Source organism: Rana temporaria, chromosome 8 (assembly GCF_905171775.1).
Source record: "Rana temporaria chromosome 8, aRanTem1.1, whole genome shotgun sequence".
Taxonomy (NCBI): domain Eukaryota; kingdom Metazoa; phylum Chordata; class Amphibia; order Anura; family Ranidae; genus Rana; species Rana temporaria.
In genome coordinates, this window is record NC_053496.1 from 170,938,744 (window position 1) to 170,961,074 (window position 22,331).

At 44.1% G+C, this 22,331-nt stretch overlaps 1 protein-coding gene across 2 annotated transcripts; it reads left to right on the forward strand.

Moving 5' to 3' along the window:
- Nucleotides 1-3,856: 3,856 nt before the first annotated feature.
- LOC120909386 (oocyte zinc finger protein XlCOF7.1-like) lies at nucleotides 3,857-16,487 on the forward strand. 2 transcript variants are annotated; one of them, XM_040321146.1, is made up of 7 exons: nucleotides 3,857-3,925; nucleotides 10,205-10,331; nucleotides 13,374-13,559; nucleotides 13,646-13,766; nucleotides 14,001-14,098; nucleotides 14,263-14,362; nucleotides 15,689-16,487. In XM_040321146.1, the coding sequence occupies exons 2-7, from the start codon at nucleotides 10,251-10,253 to the stop codon at nucleotides 16,477-16,479; spliced, it is 1,377 nt and encodes a 458-aa protein (XP_040177080.1). In that variant the 5' UTR covers nucleotides 3,857-3,925; nucleotides 10,205-10,250; the 3' UTR covers nucleotides 16,480-16,487. The 2 variants fall into 2 exon arrangements, with proteins under 2 accessions (XP_040177080.1, XP_040177079.1); XM_040321145.1 differs by lacking the exon at nucleotides 3,857-3,925 and adding an exon at nucleotides 9,554-9,660.
- Nucleotides 16,488-22,331: the final 5,844 nt, after the last annotated feature.

Here is a 22,331-nt window from a genome sequence, read left to right on the forward strand (position 1 = left end):
CGGGTCCAGAAGGACAGTTGTGGAGGAATGAGGGACAGAGGAATTCAGGTCCAGAAGAGGGACAATTGTGGAAAAATGAGGGATGAAAGGATCTGGGTCCAGAAGAGGGACAGTTGTGGAGGAATGAGGGATTTGTGTCCAGAACAGTTGTGGAGGAATGAGGGATGGAGGGATTCAGGTCCAGAAGAGGGGCAGTTGTGGAGGAATGAGGGATTCGGGTCCAGAAGACAGACAGTTGTGGAGAAATGAGGGATTCGGGTCCAGAAGGACAGTTGTAGAGGAATGAGGGATTCGGGTCCAGAAGGACAGTTGTGGAGGGATGAGGGATTCTGGTCCAGGACAGTTGTGGAAGAATAAGGGATGGAGGGATTTCGGTCCAGAAGGACAGTTGTGGAGGAATGAGGGATTCGGATCCAGGACAGTTGTGGAGGAATGAGGGATTCGGGTCCAGAAGGACAGTTGTGGAGGAATGAGGATTCGGGTCCAGAAGGATAGTTGTGGAGGAATGAGGGATTTGGGTCCAGAAGGGGGACAGTTGTGGAGGAATGACGGATTCGAGACCAGAAGGACAGTTGTGGAGGGATTCGGGACCAGAAGGACAGTTGTGGAGGCATTTGGGTCTCGAAGGGAGACAGTTGTCAGAAGGACAGTTGTGGTGGAATGAGGGACAGATGAATTTGTGTCCAGAAGACCAGAGCACTTCGCTTTAAGTGACAATTGCGCGGTCGTGTGACGTGCCTCCCAAACAAAATTGACGTATTTTTCCCCCCACAAATAGAGCTTTCTTTTGGTGGTATTTGATCACCTCTGCGGTTTTTATTTTTTTGCGCTATAAACAAAAATAGAGCGTAAATTTTGAAAAAAAAAGCAATATTTTTTAGGGATTTCGGTCCAGAAGGACAGTTGTGGAGGAATGAGGGATTCGGATCCAGGACAGTTGTGGAGGAATGAGGGATTCGGGTCCAGAAGGACAGTTGTGGAGGAATGAGGGACAGAGGAATTCAGGTCCAGAAGAGGGACAATTGTGGAGAAATGAGGGATGAAAGGATTTGGGTCCAGAAGAGGGACAGTTGTGTAGGAATGAGGGATTTGGGTCCAGAACAGTTGCGGAGGAATGAGGGACGGAGGGATTCAGGTCCAGAAGAGGGGCAGTTGTGGAGGAATGAGGGATTCGGGTCCAGAAGGACAGTTGTGGAGGAATGAGGGATTCGGGTCTAGAAGGAAAGTTGTGGAGGAAGGAGGCATTCTGGTCCAGAAGGACAGTTGTGGAAGAATAAGGGATGGAGGCATTTGGGTCCAGAAGGACAGTTGTGGAGGAATGAGGGATTTGGGTCCAGAAGGACAGTTGTGGAGGAATGAGGGATTCGGGTCCAGAAGGACAGTTGTGGAGGGATTCGGGTCCAGAAGGTTAGTTGTGGAGGAATGAGGGATTCGGGTCCAGAAGGGGGACAGTTGTGGAGAAATGAGGGATTCGGGACCAGAAGGACAGTTGTGGAGGAATGAGGGATTCGGGTCCAGAAGGACAGTTGTGGAGGAATGAGGGATTCGGGTCCAGAAGGACAGTTGTGGACGAATAAGGGATTTGGGTCCAGAAGGACAGTTGTGGAGGAATGAGGGATTCGGGTCCAGAAGGATAGTTGTGGAGGAATGAGGGATTTGGGTCCAGAAGGGGGACAGTTGTGGAGGAATGACGGATTCGAGACCAGAAGGACAGTTGTGGAGGGATTCGGGACCAGAAGGACAGTTGTGGAGGCATTTGGGTCTCGAAGGGAGACAGTTGTCAGAAGGACAGTTGTGGTGGAATGAGGGACAGATGAATTTGTGTCCAGAAGACCAGAGCACTTCGCTTTAAGTGACAATTGCGCGGTCGTGTGACGTGCCTCCCAAACAAAATTGACGTATTTTTCCCCCCACAAATAGAGCTTTCTTTTGGTGGTATTTGATCACCTCTGCGGTTTTTATTTTTTTGCGCTATAAACAAAAATAGAGCGTAAATTTTGAAAAAAAAGCAATATTTTTTACTTTTTGCTATAATAAATATCCCCAAAAAATATATAAAAAAACGTTTTTTTCCCTCAGTTTAGGCCGATATGTAGTCTACATATTTTTGGTAAAAGAAATCGCAATAGGCGTTTATTGATTGGTTTGCGCAAAAGTTATAGCGTCTACAAAATAGGGGATAGATTTATGGCATATTTATACATTTTTTACTAGTAATGGCAGCGACCAGTGATTTTTTTTTTTTATTGTGACTGCGACATTATGGCGGACACATCGGACACTTTTGACACTTTTGGGACCATTGTCATTTAAAAAAAGCGATCAGTGCTTTAAAAATAGCCACTGATTACTGCGTAAATGTCACTGGAAGGCAAGGGGTTAACACTAGGGGGGCGATCAAGGGGTTAAATGTGTGTCCTATTGAGTGATTCTAACTGTGGGGGGGAGGGGACTGATGAGGGTAGGAGACCGATCGTTGTTCCTATATACAAGGAACATACAATCAGTTCTCTCCCCTGACAGGACGTGGATCTGTGTGTTTACTCTGTGATAAGCAATCGCGGGTGCCCGGCAGACATCGTGGCCGTCGGGCACGTGCATTGGGTCCCCAGTGATGCGGCGAGCGCGCGCGCTCTCTCCACAGTGCCAGGAAGATGAGGGCGTCATATGACGGCTGCCCGGAGGGGTGAAGGGTTCCTGTGGCCGTCATATATCGATACGGCAGAGATGATCAGGGACATTCCAGGCCCCAATCACTTTTATGGTAAGTTGGCGGAACCGCCAGCTTCAGTTCTGGGCTCCCCACCTCTTAAAGCAATCCAGCAGTGAATTAGTTGCTGGGATTGCTTTTGCAAAAAGCAGAATCGGCTGCTGAAAAAAGCAGAACCGAAATAACGCCTGTAGCTGAATGCATCATCCTGGTATACCACTTGAAACTGCTATAGGGGCAGATTCACGTACAATTGCATGGGCGCAGCGTATGTGAGATACGCTACGCCGCTGTAACTTACTTTTTAAAGCTTTGAATCCAGAAAGAATTTGCGCCGTAAGTTACGGCGGCGTAGTGTATCTCTCGCGGCGTAACGGCGCGTAATTCAAATCGGCGAGCAGGGGGCGTGTTTCATTTAAATGAAGCGCGTCCCCGCGCCGAACGAACTGCGCATGCGCCGTCCCTAAATTTCCCACCGTGCATTGCGCTAAATGACGTCGCAAGGACGTCATTGTTTTGACGTTGATGTAAATTACGTCCAGCCCGATTCATGGACGACTTACGCAAATATTTTCAAATTCGACGCGGGAACGACGGCCATACTTAACCTTGTGTACGCCACCAAATAGCAGCTTTAACTATACGCCGAAAAAAGCCGAACGTAAACGAGGTAAAAGAATGCGACGGCCGCTCGTACGTTCGTGGATCTGAAATAGCTAATTTGCATACTCAATGCGGATTACGATGGGAACGCTACCCAGCGGACGCCGAAGAATTGCATCTACGATCCGAAGGCGTACGAAGACATACGCCTGTCGGATCTAACCCAGATGCCGTCGTATCTTGTTTTGAGGATTCAAAACAAAGATACGACGCAGAAAATTTGAAAGTACGCCGGCGTATCAGTAGATACGCCGGCGTACTTCCTTTGTGGATCTGCCCCATAGTATATAATATCTGGCGTCACTTTTCTAAGTATTCAAACTGAGTAAGAATCGCAGAGAAACCGATTAGCGTTGGCCGAAGTTTATGAGTTGATGTGTACCAGAAATTCCAGGAGTTTGGACTACCCCGGGCGTGAAGGAGTTAAGGCTTCCTGGGATAGCCTGTCCTACAGGCAGTTCCTCCCCCCTCTTCCTGCTTAGGGTCAGAGTGGCTGTCCATCTATTCATTGTCCCTTCCAGGATCGTGCTGAGGACTTGGAGCTGTACTGAGGTGAGCTTCATGATCTCTTGGTGGATACAGATCGGAAGGTGGTTTAACAAGGACTTGGCCTTGGGGTGGCCCCCCTGGTTCCTTCACGGTCCATTCATTGGTTTAGAGAAACCCGTCTGATTGTTGTGCTTCATTGATGAGCCATCAAATCCTATCCCTCTACAAACAGGGAAATCTGGGACAGTCGTTAACCATCAACCACCGTTTGGAGTTCACAGCCAGTTTAGGAAGACCCTTACAAGGGCACGAAGGTCCTTCCAACTAGACATGTGCAAAACGAAAGAATTTGTTTTGTTTCGATTTGTCAATTAACTAATTTTGTTTAGTTGCAGAATTCATTTAGTTTCGTTTTGTTAAAAATTTTGGCAAATTTTTCATATCTAAGAACTGGAATATGTTTACATTTCAGATTAGTTTTCAAATTCGAATCTTCGTTATTTTGGACAAATTATATTTCCTTATTTCGGAGAATTTGTTGCTGTCGTGATTTGAAATTCGGATACATCTGAAAAAATTTGCCAAAATTTTGATTAGTAATTAAACGAATCGCACATGTCTACTTCCAATGTTCTTCCACCACCTACTAAGGGAGTTGTGTCATCAGATCCTGGTGAAGGACCACCCGTCTACCAAGACCAATAGAAATTCTCAACGGGACGATATTTTTTGGTCATGTTGCCACGCTGATTTCAATAAGGGGATTTCCTGTTATGCCGCGTTAACACATGGTTATTTCCAACTAGAAAAGTTTGATGTGAGCTTTTGGTCGGAAATTACGACCGTGTGTAGGCTCCATCTGATTTTTTCTGTCGGAATTTCCGACAGCAAAAATTTGAGAGCTGGTTCTCAATTTTTTCCGATAAGAAAAGTTCTTGTCGTAAATTTCGATCACCTGTATGCAGTTCCGATGCACAAGAATCCATCCAATGTTCTTCCACCACCTACTAAGGAGTTGTGTCATCAGATCCTGGTGAAGGACCACCCGTCTACCAAGACCAATAGAAATTCTCAACGGGACGATATTTTTTGGTCATGTTGCCACGCTGATTTCAATAAGGGGATTTCCTGTTATGCCGCGTTAACACATGGTTATTTCCGACAAGAAAAGTTCGATGTGAGCTTTTGGTCGGAAATTCCGACCGTGTGTAGGCTCCATCAGACTTTTTTTTTGTCGGAATTTCCGACAGCAAAAATTTGAGAGCTGGTTCTCAATTTTTCCGACAAGAAAAGTTCTCGGAATCGAGCAGAAGAGCCGCGCTGCCTATTGAACTTCAACTTTTCGGCATTAGTTGCTCGTCGTACGTGTTGTACGTCACCGCGTCCTTGACAGTCGGAATTTTGTGTGATCGTGTGTAGGCAACACAAGTTTGAGCCAACATTCCTTCGTAAAAAAATCCATGGTTTTCTCGTCGGAATTTTCGATCACGTGTACGCGGCATTAGTTGGAGTTTTGGGGTTGGAGGTTCAATGTAATGATTGTAAAATACTGCATGGCTGACGGTGACCGACAATCAACAGTTGGGTTTATGAATTCATATTTAGCGTCAGGTTAGGGGAGTTCCGAGTTCGTCAATTCCAACCCCAATCAAGAAAAAAGTCAGCATGGTCGATGCTCCTGAGGGCTTCTGCCAAAACCTTGAAACGATTAGCCACCGGTGGAGACAGAAGTTGACCTACAGCTTCATGGTCGGTGAATTAGAAAGTATCGAAAACATTGGATCAGCATGACACCTAGAAGGGAGAGGTCACCAATTTCGAGTCGGTCTCATCTACATCTGTGATGGGGTCACCATCCACTTTACAACATAACCGTATAATCAACTTTATATTTTACCAAAACGATGACCTACCTAATCTATCCAATCAAAGGCCCGGATTCACATACATCGGCGCATATATATGCCGCCATAGCGTATCTCTTTGACGCAACGCAGAGAGGCAAGCATGGAATTCACAAAGCAAATGCTCCCAACGTTGCCGCGCCGGCGTAACATAAATTTGTAGGCGTAAGCCCGCCTAATTCAAAGTAGGTGGAAGTGGGCGTGATCCATTTAAATGAAGCGCGACCCCATGCAAATGATGGGCCGAACGAGCGGCGCATGGGCCGAACCCGTGGACGCATCCCAGTGCGCATGCTCAAAATCACGTGGAAAATACTTGCTAAGATACGTCGAATCGCCCAGCCCTATTCACGTACTACGTAAACGACGTAAATAGCGACGGCTGTGTTCCCTGGTGCAGCCATTTGCATTGATGAGTCGTAAACTTTACGCCGGACGTACGACTTACGTAAACCGCGTACATTAATGCGCCGGGAGCAAGTACGTTCGTGAATCGGCGTATCTCACTCATTTGCATATTCGAATCGTAAATCAATGGGAGCGCCCCTTGCGGCCAGCGTAAATATGCGCCCACGATACGAAACTTACGTCGGTCGGATGAAGCCTATTGACAGGCGTATCTTGCTTTCAGAGTCAGGCGCATAGATACGACGGCGCATATGTGCACTTACGCGGCGTATCTCGAGACACGTCGGCGTAAGCGCTACGTGAATCCGGGCCAATATGTGTCCAATCAGGCAACTACCAAAGTCCTCCAAGTGAGAAGCACTCATCTAGCCCCAAGCAATGGCAAGACAGAGGAGGTCTAAGCATAGCCAGAGCTTTCATTAGCATCCCCCTCCCCCGTCACTGCTTCCCCCGACAGTTTCGGCTATGCGAGGGAGAAGGAGGTCTGCACAAACACTGAGGTGCCCACACACCTTTAAAGTCTGATCGTAGCCATGGGAAAAATCAACTGTGCAATTTTTCCAGTTGCTGACCAACTACAGTAACTTTTTAGGCAATAGTCGGAAATGTTTCACTTGCGTTGTTCAAAGAATTACCCAACTGGATATAAATTCAAAGGAAGAAAGCCCTCGAATTACAGTGGTTGGTAAAGCTAAAGGAGGTTGTACGGAGATTGTAACGTGTATGGCTGGCTCTTGGTGGCCCCGTTGATTCTCAGACAGGTTTAGCTGTGATATGTTGAAGGGATCACTGGCCCGGATTCAGTAAGAATTGCGCATAAATTACGGAGGCACAGGGCAAAATCGATTTTGCCCTGCGCCCCCGCAAATTTGCGCCGCTGCCCTCGATTCACGGAGCAGTAGCTCCGTAAATTGCGAGGGCGCGCCGGCAAAATTGCCCGGCGTAAGCGCGCGCAATTTAAATGATCCCGCAGGGGGCGGGAATCATTTAAATTAGGCGCGTTCCCGCGCCGATCGTAAAGCGCATGCGCCGTCGGGAAACTTTCCCGACGTGCATTGCGGCAAATGACGTCGCAAGGATGTCATTTGCTTCAAAGTGAATGTGAATGGCGTCCAGCGCCATTCACGAATCACTTACGCAAACGACGTGAAATTAAAATTTCACGACGCGGGAACGGCGGGTATACTTTAGCATTGGCTGCCCCTACTATTAGAAGGGGCGGCCTTACGCTAAAGACGCCGTACGGAAACTCCGTAATTTGCGTACGCAGGGCTCGCGCAACATTGTGAATCGGTGTTAGTATGCAATTTGCATACTATACACTGAGCACAATGGGAACGCCCCCTAGCGGTCAACGCAAGAATGCAGCCTAAAATCTGCGTGGCATAAGAGCCTTATGCCACGCAGATTTTAGGCTGCAGTCGGCGTTACGATGTTCCTGAATCAGGAGCATTCGTAACGCCGGCGCAAGCAAGCAATTGCGCTGCGTAACTATGGTTACGCAGGCGCAATTGCTCTCTGAATCCGGGCCACTGATGGCAGATACATTGGAAGACGTTATTTTCCAGCGTGCTGACATTTTTCCGACGTCTAGTACAATCACAGTCTGAAGCTTACGATACGTGTTACCATCTATTGTACAATCAACTATAGGTTTCCGAAACTATTTTAACATGAGGACTGACCTAAACTATCCAATCGATTTGTGTCCAATCGGTGCGCTGCATAATTGCTGGTAGATCTAAAGAATATTGTAGATTGTAATAGATGTGGTGAGCTTACTTGCCACTGAAACGTTTGATTGCCCAGGAAGCCAGCCGCACACGTCCCAATCTGATTGTACAAATGCGTCTAGATTTACCTGGAATTTTGTAGTGGGTAAGTCTGCTTAGGCTTATAATACATATAAATACACACATAGATAGATAGATATAATATCTATATTTAATATATTATTATAATATTAATAATATAGTATGTAACATATATACATATATTTTTTCCCCCTACATATTATAATTTAATATAATTACATTATAATATAACCTTATATTATAATATATATAAAACATATTATAATATAATATTAAAATACTATAAAATATAATATTAAAACATTAATATTATGTTATTATATGTAATGTGTGTGTGTGTATATATATATATCAAACTTATTATAATATAAAAATTATACATATATATATATATATTATAATATGTAGAGTTTATATATATATATATATATATATATATACATATATATATATATATATATATATATATATATATAAACTCTACATATTATAATATATATATATATATATATATGTATAATTTTTATATTATAATAAGTTTGATATATATATATATATATATATCTAAAAATTCTACATATTATAATATATATATATATATATATATATATATATATATATATATATATATCAAACTTATTATAATATAAAAATTATACAATACATTTTATAATATATTGTATAATAATAATATTATAATACCTATTTAGCATTACTTAATAAAACTGTACTATAATATATTACTATTACTATTACTATGTACTATTATATATTATATATATATATATATATATATATATATATATATATATATATATATATATATATATATATATATATATATATATATATATATACATATGAAACATGTGTAAAAGCGATGTGTAAATGTAAAGCAGAAATTATACTGATAAAAAAATATTATAACATTTATATTATGTTATTATATGTATGTGTGTGTGTATATATATAATATTAATAATATATAATGTATATATGAAACTTATTATAATAAAAAAATCATGCAATACATTTTATACTATAATGTATAATAATATTATAATACCTATTTAGCATTACTTAATAATACTGTTCTATAATATATTACATGAATATATACATATATTTATATATATATAATGTGTGTGTGTATGTATATATATATATATATATATATATATATATATATATATATATATATATATATATATATATATATATATATAGATATTATAATATTAAAATGATACTATTATTATGATATGATAATATATATTAAAATTATATTACATATGAAGCATGTGTAAATGTAAAGCAGATTGTATAGAAACTGTCCAATCAGATTGCTTCATCCGAGGCAAAAATGTTTAATAAAAAACAAAAAAAACATTGTCATCATCCGTTTATATTGGATCGCTTTAATAAATACTATTCGTTAGAATTTTTTCATATCGGTAAACCCACCCTAAATGAAACAACGACAGCAAACGAGGTCAGGCTCCAGAAAAATGGCGCCTGCAGCTGAGACAGGAAGTCATCTCTAGTGTTCAAAGGTCACATGTGCCTGGTGGTCAGCTGACCAAGCCAGCAAGTTTGTGAGGCTCGGCAGTAGGTGTGGTTGAGCGGTGAGGGATCAGCAGAGTTTGCAGTGTGCTTTTTTAGGACGTTAGAGGTTTGATGGCTCTTTTATTATTATTTTGTTTTTTATTTCCTCTGTGTGGGGACGGTTTGGTCTCTTTCGCTGCCTTATTTTTGCTGGAAATTATATAAGGGGTTTCTGGTCTCTTCAGGATGGCGATACATTTTTACATGCGCCGAGTTGTGCTTTGCAAGGATTGAATTGGCTTGACGTGGATGGGCAAGGAGTCGGAAGTGGGGAACAGGCAGCTTTTTTGTTGTATCGTGATCGGATCCCAGGTCTTTGCATGCAAAACCACATGGCCACAGGAAAGGGTCCGTTATTTGATTGGTATAGGTAACTTAGTTGTCAATGCTCCTGATCTCCAGAACAGGAAACATTTGTCCCTGGTGTCCTCAGTTGTATCAAGTATAATCCTGAATTTGTCTGCCGTTTAAAGTAGAGCTGTAGCCAGCAGGCAACTGGTTAAGAACTAGCATTTTATCGCGCCAAACCATATCCTGTACACCCAACGCTGCCTTAGCTTGGAGCCGGAACTCTTCATTTTACTCTAACCTCCTATCTTTTTGTCTTTCAGGGAACACCTTGAAGTTGAAGAACATTTCCAAGGTGACTCGGTGAAGATGGAAAAGGTCCCTGAAATTCCTGTAACTGACAGGCTACTGGATCTCACCCTGGAGATCATCTACCTACTGACCGGAGAGGTGAGGAGGATTCTGGGAGGTCACATGACATCACACTTATCTCAAATAATAAAACATAGACCTAACCGGAGAGGTGAGGAGGATTCTGTGAGGTCACATGACATCACTCTTGTCTCTATTAATAAAACACAGACCTGACCGGAGAGGTGAGGAGGATTCTGGGAGGTCACATGACATCACTCTTATCTCTATTAATAAAACACAGACCTGACCGGAGAGGTGAGGAGGATTCTGGGAGGTCACATGACATCACTCCTATCTCTATTAATAAAACACAGACCTGACCGGAGAGGTGAGGAGGATTCTGGGAGGTCACATGACATCACTCTTGTCTCTATTAATAAAACAGACCTGACCGGGGAGGTGAGGAGGATTCTGGGAGGTCACATGACATCACTCTTATCTCTATTAATAAAACACAGACCTGACCGGAGAGGTGAGGAGGATTCTGGGAGGTGACATGACATCATTCTTATCTCTATTAATAAAACACAGAGCTGACCGGAGAGGTGAGGAGGATTCTGGGAGGTCACATGACATCACTCTTATCTCTATTAATAAAACACAGAGCTGACCGGAGAGGTGAGGAGGATTCTGGGAGGTCACATGACATCACTCTTATCTCTATTAATAAAACACAGACCTGACCGGAGAGGTGAGGGGAATTCTGGGAGGTCACATGACATCACTCTTATCTCTATTAATAAAACACACACCTGACCGGAGAGGTGAGGAGGATTCTGGGAGGTCACATGACATCACTCTTATCTCTATTAATAAAACACAGACCTGACCGGATAGGTGAGGAGGATTCTGGGAGGTCACATGACATCACTCTTATTTTTATTAATAAAACACAGACCTGACCGGAGAGGTGAGGGGAATTCTGGGAGGTCACATGACATCACTCTTATCTCTATTAATAAAAAACAGACCTGACCGGAGAGGTGAGGAGGATTCTGGGAGGATACATGACATCACTCTTATCTCTATTAACGAAACACAGACCTGACCGGAGAGGTGAGGAGGATTCTGGGAGGTCACATGACATCACTCTTATTTTTATTAATAAAACACAGACCTGACCAGAGAGGTGAGGAGGATTCTGGGAGGTCACATGACATCACTCTTATCTCTATTAATAAAACACAGACCTGACTGGAGAGGCGAGGAGGATTCTGGGAGGTCACATGACATCACTCTTATGTTATTAAAATAAAACAATAAAGTCCAATAGAACCAGGCAGCGCTATACACACGATTCTTCAAAAGCATAGAAAAATCCAATCTATATATGCACATTCGATGTAGTCCATAAACGATTTCTAGGCTGGATGTTTATAAAAACCCAAGGTGAAACAATTCAGTCCTTGACAATTACATATGCTAATGTTGCTGACACCAACACCTCCATTTGTGCAGAAAGGAAAGAGGGGGGGGGGGGTGTAAAAAAACACCCTCTTGTGAAAACTCTTACCAAAAAGAGCTTGATCAATACATCTCCTACTACACTATACTCGTACCGACAGCGGTAGTCTCCGGTCATGTCCCCAAACTTGCTGACGTCACTACCCTCGTTGTATGGCTCCAGCCTAATGCGTTTCGTCATTCACGACATCATCTGAGGGTCAGGGTGGAGCCACACGTGGCTCAAAAAAAAAAAAAAACAGGGTGGAGTCACACGTGTGTAAAAAAAACACCCTCTTGTGAAAACTCTTAACATAAAGAGCTTGATCATTACACATAAATCACAAGGTATTGTGCTTTCTATACGGGTGGCTCCTCTCCCAGATAGTGTTGAGCTGAATACGCCATATTCGATTTCGCGATATATCACGAATATATAGCCGAATATTCGAGAAATATTCGCTAAATTCGAATATTCGTGATATTTTATCGAAATTAAATGTTTGCGAAATTTCGCTATTGCGAATGCGAAAATAATTGCGAAATTTCGACAACTGCGGTAGGAGCACTCTGATTGGCTCAGAATATTTGTGATATTTTATCGAAATTTCGCAAAATGCGAATGCGATATTTATTGCGGAATTTCGACAACTGCGGTAGGAGCCCTCTGATTGGCTCAGAATATTCGTGATATTTTATCGAAATTTTGCAAAATGCGAATGCCAAATTGATTGCGGAATTTCGACAACTGCGGTAGGAGCACTCTGATTGGCTCTGATGCAAAAGAAGGGCGGAGAAAATAATCGCGCAATATTCCTATTGCCGAATATTCGCATTGCGAATATTCGGCAATATAAAATGATCGCTTCAGCTACTCGGCCCAAGGTCTCTAATCATACCAGCAATGCTTTTAGACGTCGATGGAGATCACTAGGATGTGATCTGTTCTAAAAATAAAATTGAAAAAATTTGAATATTCGGAATAGCGAATATTGACCGCGAAATTCGAGATATTCGCGAATACTCGAATATGCCATATTCGAGCCGAATATTCGCAATACGAATATTCGTGAGCAACACTACTCCCAGACAGAGTAGTGCCAGACACTGTGATCTCTCCGTCATTCGTACAAAAGTAGGGAGATAAAACATAGCGTAATCCTGTTTGGTTTGTTTTTAATTCCGTTTAAAAGACAAACCTCCCTTTTAAGAAATACACTTACAAAAATCTGCATAAAGCTAGACACTGTTCACATAGACTCAGCATGGAAGATTCCTACGGGTGACTGTACGGCGTCTACTACCACACTATACTCGTACTAACAGCGGGAGTCTCCGGCCGCGTCCCCGAGTTTGCTGACATCACTACGCTCTTTGTAATGGCTCCACCCTGATGTGTTTCATCATTCACATCATCTGAGGAATTAAAATTAATATTTGCTGGGCAGCAAATTTAAAGGGACGTACCTGTACGTCAATCTGCCTGCCCGTGCCATGATGTCGACGTAAATAGTCGTGCGGCGGTCGGCAAGCGGTTAATATCATAAAACACAGACCTGGATTCACAGACTCATCTGGAAATGAAAGAGAACCAAGTATCATAATATTGAACATTCATTTTCCTTTGGTACACAGGAATACACCGTTGTGAAGAAGACATTAAGCCATCATAAGAACTCCTGCAGTTGCTCTTATGGGTCCCAAGGATGGAACAGGAGCCAGGAAACTGCCAGGAAGCCTCCAACTCACACCCCAGTACCTGAGAGGAACAAGATGATCCTAGACATCACCAATGAGATCATTGAGCTGCTAACGAAAGAGGTGAGCGGGGGTAGGAATTCTGGGACATTATCCAGTAACAGACAAGGGATGTGTCTGGATGGTGACGGTATCATTGTGTGTGTCAGGTTCCTATAAGGTGTCAGGATGTCACTGTCTATTTCTCCAAGGAAGAGTGGGATTATTTAGAAGGCCATTGGGATGTCTACAAGCACGTCATGGAGAACCGGACAGCCCTCACATCACCAGGTAAGAGGAGACTTCCATTTCTTGTATAGGAGAGGATTAAGGGTCCACCTAGATACCCACAGATGGATTCAGTAATGGGAATCCAACAGAGAGATGTCCCTGTCCTCTGTATTCCTGGGATTCCACACAGGAACACCATAAGATCCCTCAAAATTATAAAGTGGAGGAATAGGGATACATCCTCTGATAAACACATATAATCATGTATTCAGTCAGTGTGTGTGTTTCCTACAGATGGATCCAGTAATGGGAACCCACCAGAGAGATGTCCCAAACCTCTGATTTCCCAAAATTCCACTAAGGAACTTTCCAAGATCCCGCAAGACTATTCTGTAAGTAAAATCAGTGATCCTCCTATTCTACTCTACACTATATGGCCAAATGTTTGACACCCGACCATCACACCTACCTTGATTTTGGTAGTCAATATTTTTCTGTTTTAATATAAGGCTATAAACCACACACTACTAAAATAATACTTTTGGGTGATTCTCAGGATGGCAGCTTGATTGTTGTTAAAGTAGAAGTTGAAGAGGAAGCAGAAGAACCATATATTCGCTGTAAGGAGGAGGAAATTCCTGCTGAGATTGGCACAGGTGAGTAATAAACACTGAATCCACAGAAGAGGGCCTGTACGCAGTGGGGGAGTCAGGGGGAGACAGCCTGTGCCCAGTAGGGAAGTCAGGGGAGACAGCCTGTACCCAGTGGGGGAGTCAGGGGAGACGACCTATGCCCAGTGGGGGAGTCAGGGGAGACGGCCTGTGCCCAGTGGAGGAGTCAGGGGAGACGGCCTGTGCCCAGTGGAGGAGTCAGGGGAGACGGACTGTGCCCAGTGGAGGAGTCAGGGGAGACAGCCTGTGCCCAGTGGGGGAGTCAGGGGAGACGACCTGTGCCCAGTGGAGGAGTCAGGGGAGACGGCCTGTGCCCAGTGGGGGGAGTCAGGGGGGACAGCCTGTACCTAGTGGGGGGAGTCAGGGGTGACGGCCTGTGCCCTGTGGGGTAGACAGCCTGTTCCCAGTGGGGGGGAGTCAGGGGAGACGACCTGTGCCCATGGGGGAGTCAGGGGAGATGGCAAGTGCCCAGTGGGGAAGACAGGGGTGACGGCCTGTGCCCAGTGGGGGGAGTCAGGGGGGACGGCCTGTGCCCAGTGGTGGAGTCAGGGGAGACGGCTTGTGACCAGTGGGGGAGTTGGCCTGTGCCCAGTGGGGGAGTCAAGGGAGACAGCCTGTGCCCAGTGGGGGGAGTCAGGGGGGACGGCCTGTGCCCAGTGGGGGAGTCAAGAGCCATCAAACTCTAGTTCTTCTCCTTACAACTCTGGTATGGTTAGCTCAGTGGCAGAACCACCAGGGCCACAAAGGTCACACTTGTGACCGGACCTTGGCATTCTGCCACCGTGTGACGGGGCCAACTCAGCAGGAAGGGGACCTGCTGCACAACATGTAAAAAGGGTCCTGGTGTGGGACCATAAGGCTCGGTTCACACTGCTGCGTGCAATTTGCTTGCGATTTCCTTGTGATTTCCTTGCGACTTGTGTGATTTAACATTGCAGTCGGTGGCACTCAAATCGCACCAAAGTCAGAGAAAAGTAAGGCAGGAACCTTTTTTTCTTCTGTCGACCTGAGTTGCATTGAGTAACAGCACCCGTTGAAATGAATGTGTTTTGACTTGTCATGAGTCTAAGTCGCAGCAGTGTGAATTGGGGCTTATAAATTCCCCCAGGATTGATGGGAAGGGCCCCCCTTCCCCAGAGGGATAAACGCCGGGACCGATGCAAAGGACCCCGGTGGTAAGGGGGACCCTTCATGTTTTCTTGCACTGGGGACCTGAAGGTTCTAGTTATGCCTCTGGGTTAGCCTAACTCTCCAAGAAGAAAAAAAAAAGTTGTGCCATATCAAATTAATGGTGGTCTTCTCATCCAACAGGTGAGGTCTATGCTAACAGAAACTTTAAGAAAGAGGACCATCTTCTAGGATCACAGAATCTGGTAGACAATGGACTGATGATGCCAAGCAAAGAGACTGTTGGAACAAAGTCTGAGTACAGCTCCCCAAGTGGAGAGGAGGACTTTGAGTCGGATATGGAAGAAGACACAAAGCCGGTGCACAATGGAGAGGGCAGGTTCTCTTGCGGGGAATGTGGCAAACACTTCCGTTACAAAGCTCATCTAACCGTCCACCAAAGAATCCATACGGGAGAGCGCCCTTACGAGTGTCCAGAGTGTGGGAAATGTTTCGCCACCAGTTCCCAGCTCACCAGCCACAAGACCTCCCACAGCGAGGAGAAACGCTACGAGTGCGCCGAATGCGGCAAGCGCTTCCGGTGGAAAAGTCTTCTCGTCGTTCACGAGAGGCGCCACAGAGGAGAGAAGCCCTTCGAGTGTCGTCAGTGCGGGAAGGCCTTTGCCGGGAAGTCTAATCTCCTTACTCATGAGAGGAGCCACATTGGGGAGAGACCCTTCACCTGTTCTGAGTGTGGGAAGTGCTTTGTGGCGAAACACACGCTGTCGCGCCATATGGTCATCCACACGGGCGAGAAGCCCTTCACCTGTCCCGAATGCGGCAGGCAGTTTAAGCTCAAGCAAACCCTGTGTAGTCATCTACGCACTCACACAAGGACCCAACCCTCTGAGGGAGCAGACTATAACAGTCGGAAGGTCAGTCCTTATTGGGGAGGATCCCTTGAAGAGCCTCAGGTCTGGCCTAAGTACCCATAAAAAAAAAAGACAAACTTTAAAAATTAGTGTTTAGAATGGCAGAAATCATTGGCCAATCTGGATTACCTTGGGTGGCTCTTGATAAAACGGCGGTGGAAAACGATTTGAGTGTGGGAGGCAGAAGAACTTCAGCATCAGAGATCTCCAAACTGTGGCCCGGGGGGCCAGATGTGGCCCCGTGCTTGACTTTATCTGGCCCTTGGGGCACTATTACATCCACGGACACTAACAATGGGGCACTATTCCTCCCAATGACACCAACGATGGGTCACTATTTCTTCCACTGACACCAATGATGGGGCACTATTTCTTCTACTGACACCAATGATGAGGCACTATTTTTTCCACTGACACCAATAATGGGACACTATATCTTCCACTAACACCAATGATGGGGCACTATATCTTCCACTAACACCAATGATGGGGCACTATTTCTTCCACTGACACCAATGATAGGGTACTATTCCTTCTCCTGACAACCACAATGGAGCACTATTCCTCCAGCTAAAACCAATGATGGAACACTATTTCTCCCACTGAAGCCAAGGATGGAACACTATTTCTCCCACTGACACCAATGATGGGGCACTATTCGTTCCACTGACATCAATGATGGAACACTATTCCTCCCGCTGCTTCCCATAATGGGGTGCTATTCCTCTTACTGATACCAAAGATGGGTCATTGTTTACTTGCACTGACACCCGGACATCTTCTACTCCCACTGACTACAGTCTGGTCCCCCGAAAAGTCTGAAGGACAGTAAACTGGCCCTATGTTTAGAAAGTTTGAAGACCCCGATCAACCTCAATTGAGAAAGTAATTTTGTTCCTCCAAACATGTTTCGTTTGAAAGCTTCACCATGTTTACCGCTATAGACTTTAGAACAAGACTTTTACGTGTTAAGTAAATGCAAAAAAATTTAGGATACAATCTTCATGGTCAGGAAACAGAACCTGTAGAGCAGAGAAAATCCCCATAGTTGCCTTAAGATCGACAAACCTGTGGCCTATAACTGTTATCTTTTCAAAACGCAAGAAAACCCCACCTACGAGGAACTTTTGTAAGATCTCCAAAAGAAAATGAACCATTTTAATGCTCCAGGCGTGGTAAATGTTTTGATCTCAGGAGAGAATAATTAAATTCTCTTTGTTCACAGTATGGGAAAGGTTAGGGCAAAACCCATCTTCTTGCCCTAAAGTCAGCCATGTTATTGCAGCCTATCATACTCTCATTGATAGCCTTACTAGCACCCAAAACAAGGGGAAAAACTTTAACTGAAGCCTTGGACTCACCAGAAAAGTACATGCCATAAACTTGAGTCTTTGTAGAGTGTTGCAGGGCTTTTATGTGTCTTTTATGTTTGATCAGTCATCATTCGGGAATGATGTCAAGAGTCTTGGTGATGGACAATGTACTTGGTTCGAAAGATGCCAAGAGTCTTGGTGATGGACAGTGGTTTTGGTTTGAAAGATGCCAAGAGCCACAATGATGGACAATGTACTTGGTTTGAAAGATGCCAAGAGCCACAGTGATAGAAAATGTACTTGGTTCAATAGACGCCAATAGCCACAGTGATGGAGAATGTACTTGAATCGAAAGATGCCAATAGCCATGGTGATGGAGAATGTACTTGATTCGAAAGATGCCAAGAGCCACGGTGATGGACAATGTAATTGGTTTGAAAGAAGCCAAGAGCCACGGTGATGGACAATGTAATTGGTTCGAAAGACGCCAAGAGCCACGGTGATGGACAATGTACTTGATTCGAAAGATGCCAAGAGCCACAGTGATGGACAATGTACTCGGTTTGAAAGACACCGAGAGCCACGGTGATGGACAATGTACTCGGTTTGAAAGACACCAAGAGCCACGGTGATGGACAATGTACTTGATTCGAAAGATGCCAAGAGCCATGGTGATGGAGAATGTACTTGTATCGAAAGATGCCAAGAGCCATGGTGATGGCATCTTTCGAACCAAGTACATTGTCCATCAACCGTGGCTTTTGGCATCTTTCTAGCCAAGTACATTGTCCAAGAGCCACAATGATGGACGGTGTACTTGGTTCAAAAGATACCAAGGTGATGACATCTTTCGAACCAAGTACATTGTCCATCACTGTGGCTTCTGGTATCTTTCGAACCAAGAACATTGTCCATCACTGTGGCTTCTGGCATCCTTCGAACCAAGTACATTGTCCATCACCATGGCTTTTGGCATCTTTCTAGCCAAGTACATTGTCCAACACCCACAATGGTGGACGGTGTACTTGGTTCAAAAGATACCAAGAGCCATGGTGATGACATCGAACCAAGTACATTGTCCATCACTGTGGCTTCTGGTATCTTTCCAACCAAGTACATTGTCCATCACTGTTGGCTTCTCACATCTTTCCAAACAAGTACATTCTCCATCTCCATGGCTCTTGGCATCTTTCGAACCAAGTACATTGTCCAACACCCACAGTGATGGACAATGTACTTGGTTCTTTTTCAAGAATAAAAGATTTTGTATTTTTTGCTCAGATGTATGGGATTTCAAGTCTATGCTAGTCCTGCTTTTGTGTTTCTATTCTTTACCCATGTGGGGATTAGGTTGTAGATGTACAGTAACAGGGGAGTTAGTTACCCTGCGAAGAGTTATAGACCTTCACAGAAAGTGATGTGACATTGTCACTCAAAATTACCATTATTTTTACCCACCTTTTTCTCTTTTTTTGTGGCTTCCTTTTTCTTCCCTTCAGCGCCTCGGAATACTATTGGATGCAACACCTAAACTGTATTATAACCTTACATCTGAATGCATATGGTGCTCATAGGAGTGGAGATCACTATTGACCTGCCAAAGGTAAACCTAATAACTGACGAAAAAACACATTCCCTGTAAATTGGGGCATAGCCAGCTTGAATTTCATTAAACCCTACTGTGGAGGTAGACCAGCCTTTCTCAACATAGAGGAACCCTTCAAAATACTTTCTGATCTCAGGTAACCCCTTCTAAAATGACTATCTACAATTCATGATACATTAGTGTGATGGTCAGTGGGAAGAATGTTCCTTACACTTGTGGTCATTGGGAAGAATTTCCCACTTACATATAGCGAAAAGAATCAATGGAAGGCAGACATTTCTCAAGGAACCCCTAGCAACCTCTGGAAGAACCCTAGGGCTAGGGTTTCATGGAACCCTGGTTGACAAACCCTGAGTTATGCCGCGTACACACGATCGGAATTTCTGATGTAAAAAGTCAGACGGACTTTTTCCATAGGAAATTCCGACCGTGTGTATGCCCCATCGGAGAAATTCCATCGGAATTTAAATATAGAACATGTTCTATTTTACTCTGATGGTATTCCGATGTGCCTTTGGCCAGGCAAAAGCCTGATCATGTGTACGCGGTAAAGGCTGATCATTATGCTGTAAATCTCCTATGAAGTCATTTTCTTGCTGTTTGTACCCTGCTAGGGGGATTTTCCTGCATGGTCCTCGCTTGGAGATGCAACAGGAAGTGAGAAGAACTCTCCCAAAAATGAAGGGAATCCCCATTTTAGACCATTTCCACCAGAAAAGGTGTATTGGAAGACTTTGCCTCGTTTCTTGGCCTGGGGACAACTTTAAAATGTAGGCTGTCCATTTTCTGTCTCATCAATGACAATGATCACCAGAAACAATAAACAGGCTAATAAAACTTGACAGATGGTCTAATCTTCCCTACTCTGTCCAAAACAGAAACAAAAAGGGTTTTGCCTTAGCCAGTTTATTGCGACTAGTTTGTTATCCACCTAAAGTTTTCTGGACATTACAAATCACTTCCTGTCCTGGTGACTCCAAAGGAATTGAGAGAAGGAAGTCTCCAAGTGGGAACACAAAAAGCAATAAATACCCAACAGTGGTTCTAACCCTTCCAAACATAATTTATTGGGGATCCTACCTTAATTTGAATTTGATTTACAAGCTTCACTTTGTACTTTTTCATGGTTTGAATGGTGTAGTCATTATGTTAAAGGGAAACCAAAATGTTGCTTAGACAGCTGAAATTAATACAACATGTTACATAATTTTATAATTATTTGTATAAAAATCTACATTTTACAAATAAACTTTGAATACTGGGTGATTCGATGACATGTAGTTTGCAAGGAACACTGAGCATTCTATTAAGCAAAACTGAATAAAAAGGTACAGTTGTGAAAAGGGCAGTGGTGAAATTTGGGGCCAGGAGATTGATAGTTGTGGAGGAAAAGGGGGACAGAGGGGTTTTGGTCAGGAGTCAAGTCCCAGGGGAAAAAGTGTGGGAACTCCCACCCAAGATTCACTCCCCCACCAAAAAAATTTAAATAATACGCTCATATGCATAATTACTAAACCGCAAGTTCTTTCTAAATCCCGCGATAACTCGCTGCAGACCTCCGCAATGTCTCCTGGGAACAATGACAAAAGCTCCCAGGAGACATTGAGGAAGTGACGGAATACTACCCGATGAATCCATATACAGGAGGCGGCCAGTAACATAAAGGATTACTAAGGTTCGCCTGCCCCTGAGAGTGACTCGAGCTGGGCATCGCCGCTTAGTGAAGGATTGGCTCGGGCGGCTCGGCTGCTCTAGTCCTGCAAAGGGAACTGAGTTCCTGCTGTGAAAAAAGTGCAGGAACTCCGTTCCCATGCGTTCCCGCAGGACTTGAGCCCTGGTTTTGGTCCTGAAGAGGTATAGTCGCAGAGAAGCGAGGGATTGAAGGTATTTGGGTTCAGGAGGACAGTTGAGGCAGAAAGTGGGTTGGAGGGATTTGGGTCCAGAAGAAGGAGATTTGTGGAGGGATCGACAGATGGTCCAGAAGAGGGACAGTTCTGAAGCAAAGAGAGATGGAGGAATTCTGGTCTGGATGAGGGACAGTGGTGGAGTTAAAAGGGACAAAGGTATTTGGGTCCGGAAGATGGACAACTCTACAGGGATGGAGAGATTTAGGTCTAGAAGCAGGACCGTTTTGAAGGGACAAAAAGATTTGGCTCCAATAGAAGGACAATTTAGAGGAAAGAGACATCAAAGGATTTGGGGACAGAAGATGGACAGTTATGGAGGGATTGAGAGTCCAGAAGAGGGGCAGTTGTGGAAGAATGAGGGATGAAGGAATTTAGGTACAGAAGTGGGACAGTTGTGAAGAGATGGAGAGATTTGGCTCGAGAAGAGGGATCGAAGGATTTAGGTCCAGAGGAAGGACAATTGAGTGGGAGATTGACACATGGTCCAGAAGAGGGACAGTTCTGAAGCAAAGAGAAATAGAGGAATTCTGGTCTGGAAGAGAACGCCTGGTGGGCTGATTCAGCCTTTGGCGTCCTATGCGTATATCTTGAAAAACTCCTTAGAAACAACTGTTTTCCAAAATTTCCTATGCAAACAGTAAACGAGGACATTGAGGGGCTGTGTTTTGGCACAAGGGCTGGATTGTAGAACGGAGCTTCTGTAACCCTCGAAAATCTTTTAAAGTCAATTGCAACCTTAGAGGTCACCAAGAACCACCTTCATTTTCGTTTTCTATTGACTCTAAAAGGTCAAAACTTTGGCCAAACATCCAAATTTTTGCTTGAACTTTTGCTGAAATATAAACTACATTTTGCTCACCAGCATTTTAGCTATTGCAGAATCATTGGGAGCCCCGAGTGTGTCACTTGCTACCGTTGCCTGCCACGAGATGCGGATTGTCAATTGCCATGTCACTTGCCACATCCCCTGCCACCAGATGTGAATTGTCACTTGCCAGTGGATGTGACCCAGAGTGAGGGCAGACGGTGAGAGATGATGTCAGAAAGCTGCTACCCATCAGAATATGCAACCAAAGTGATGTTTTTTTT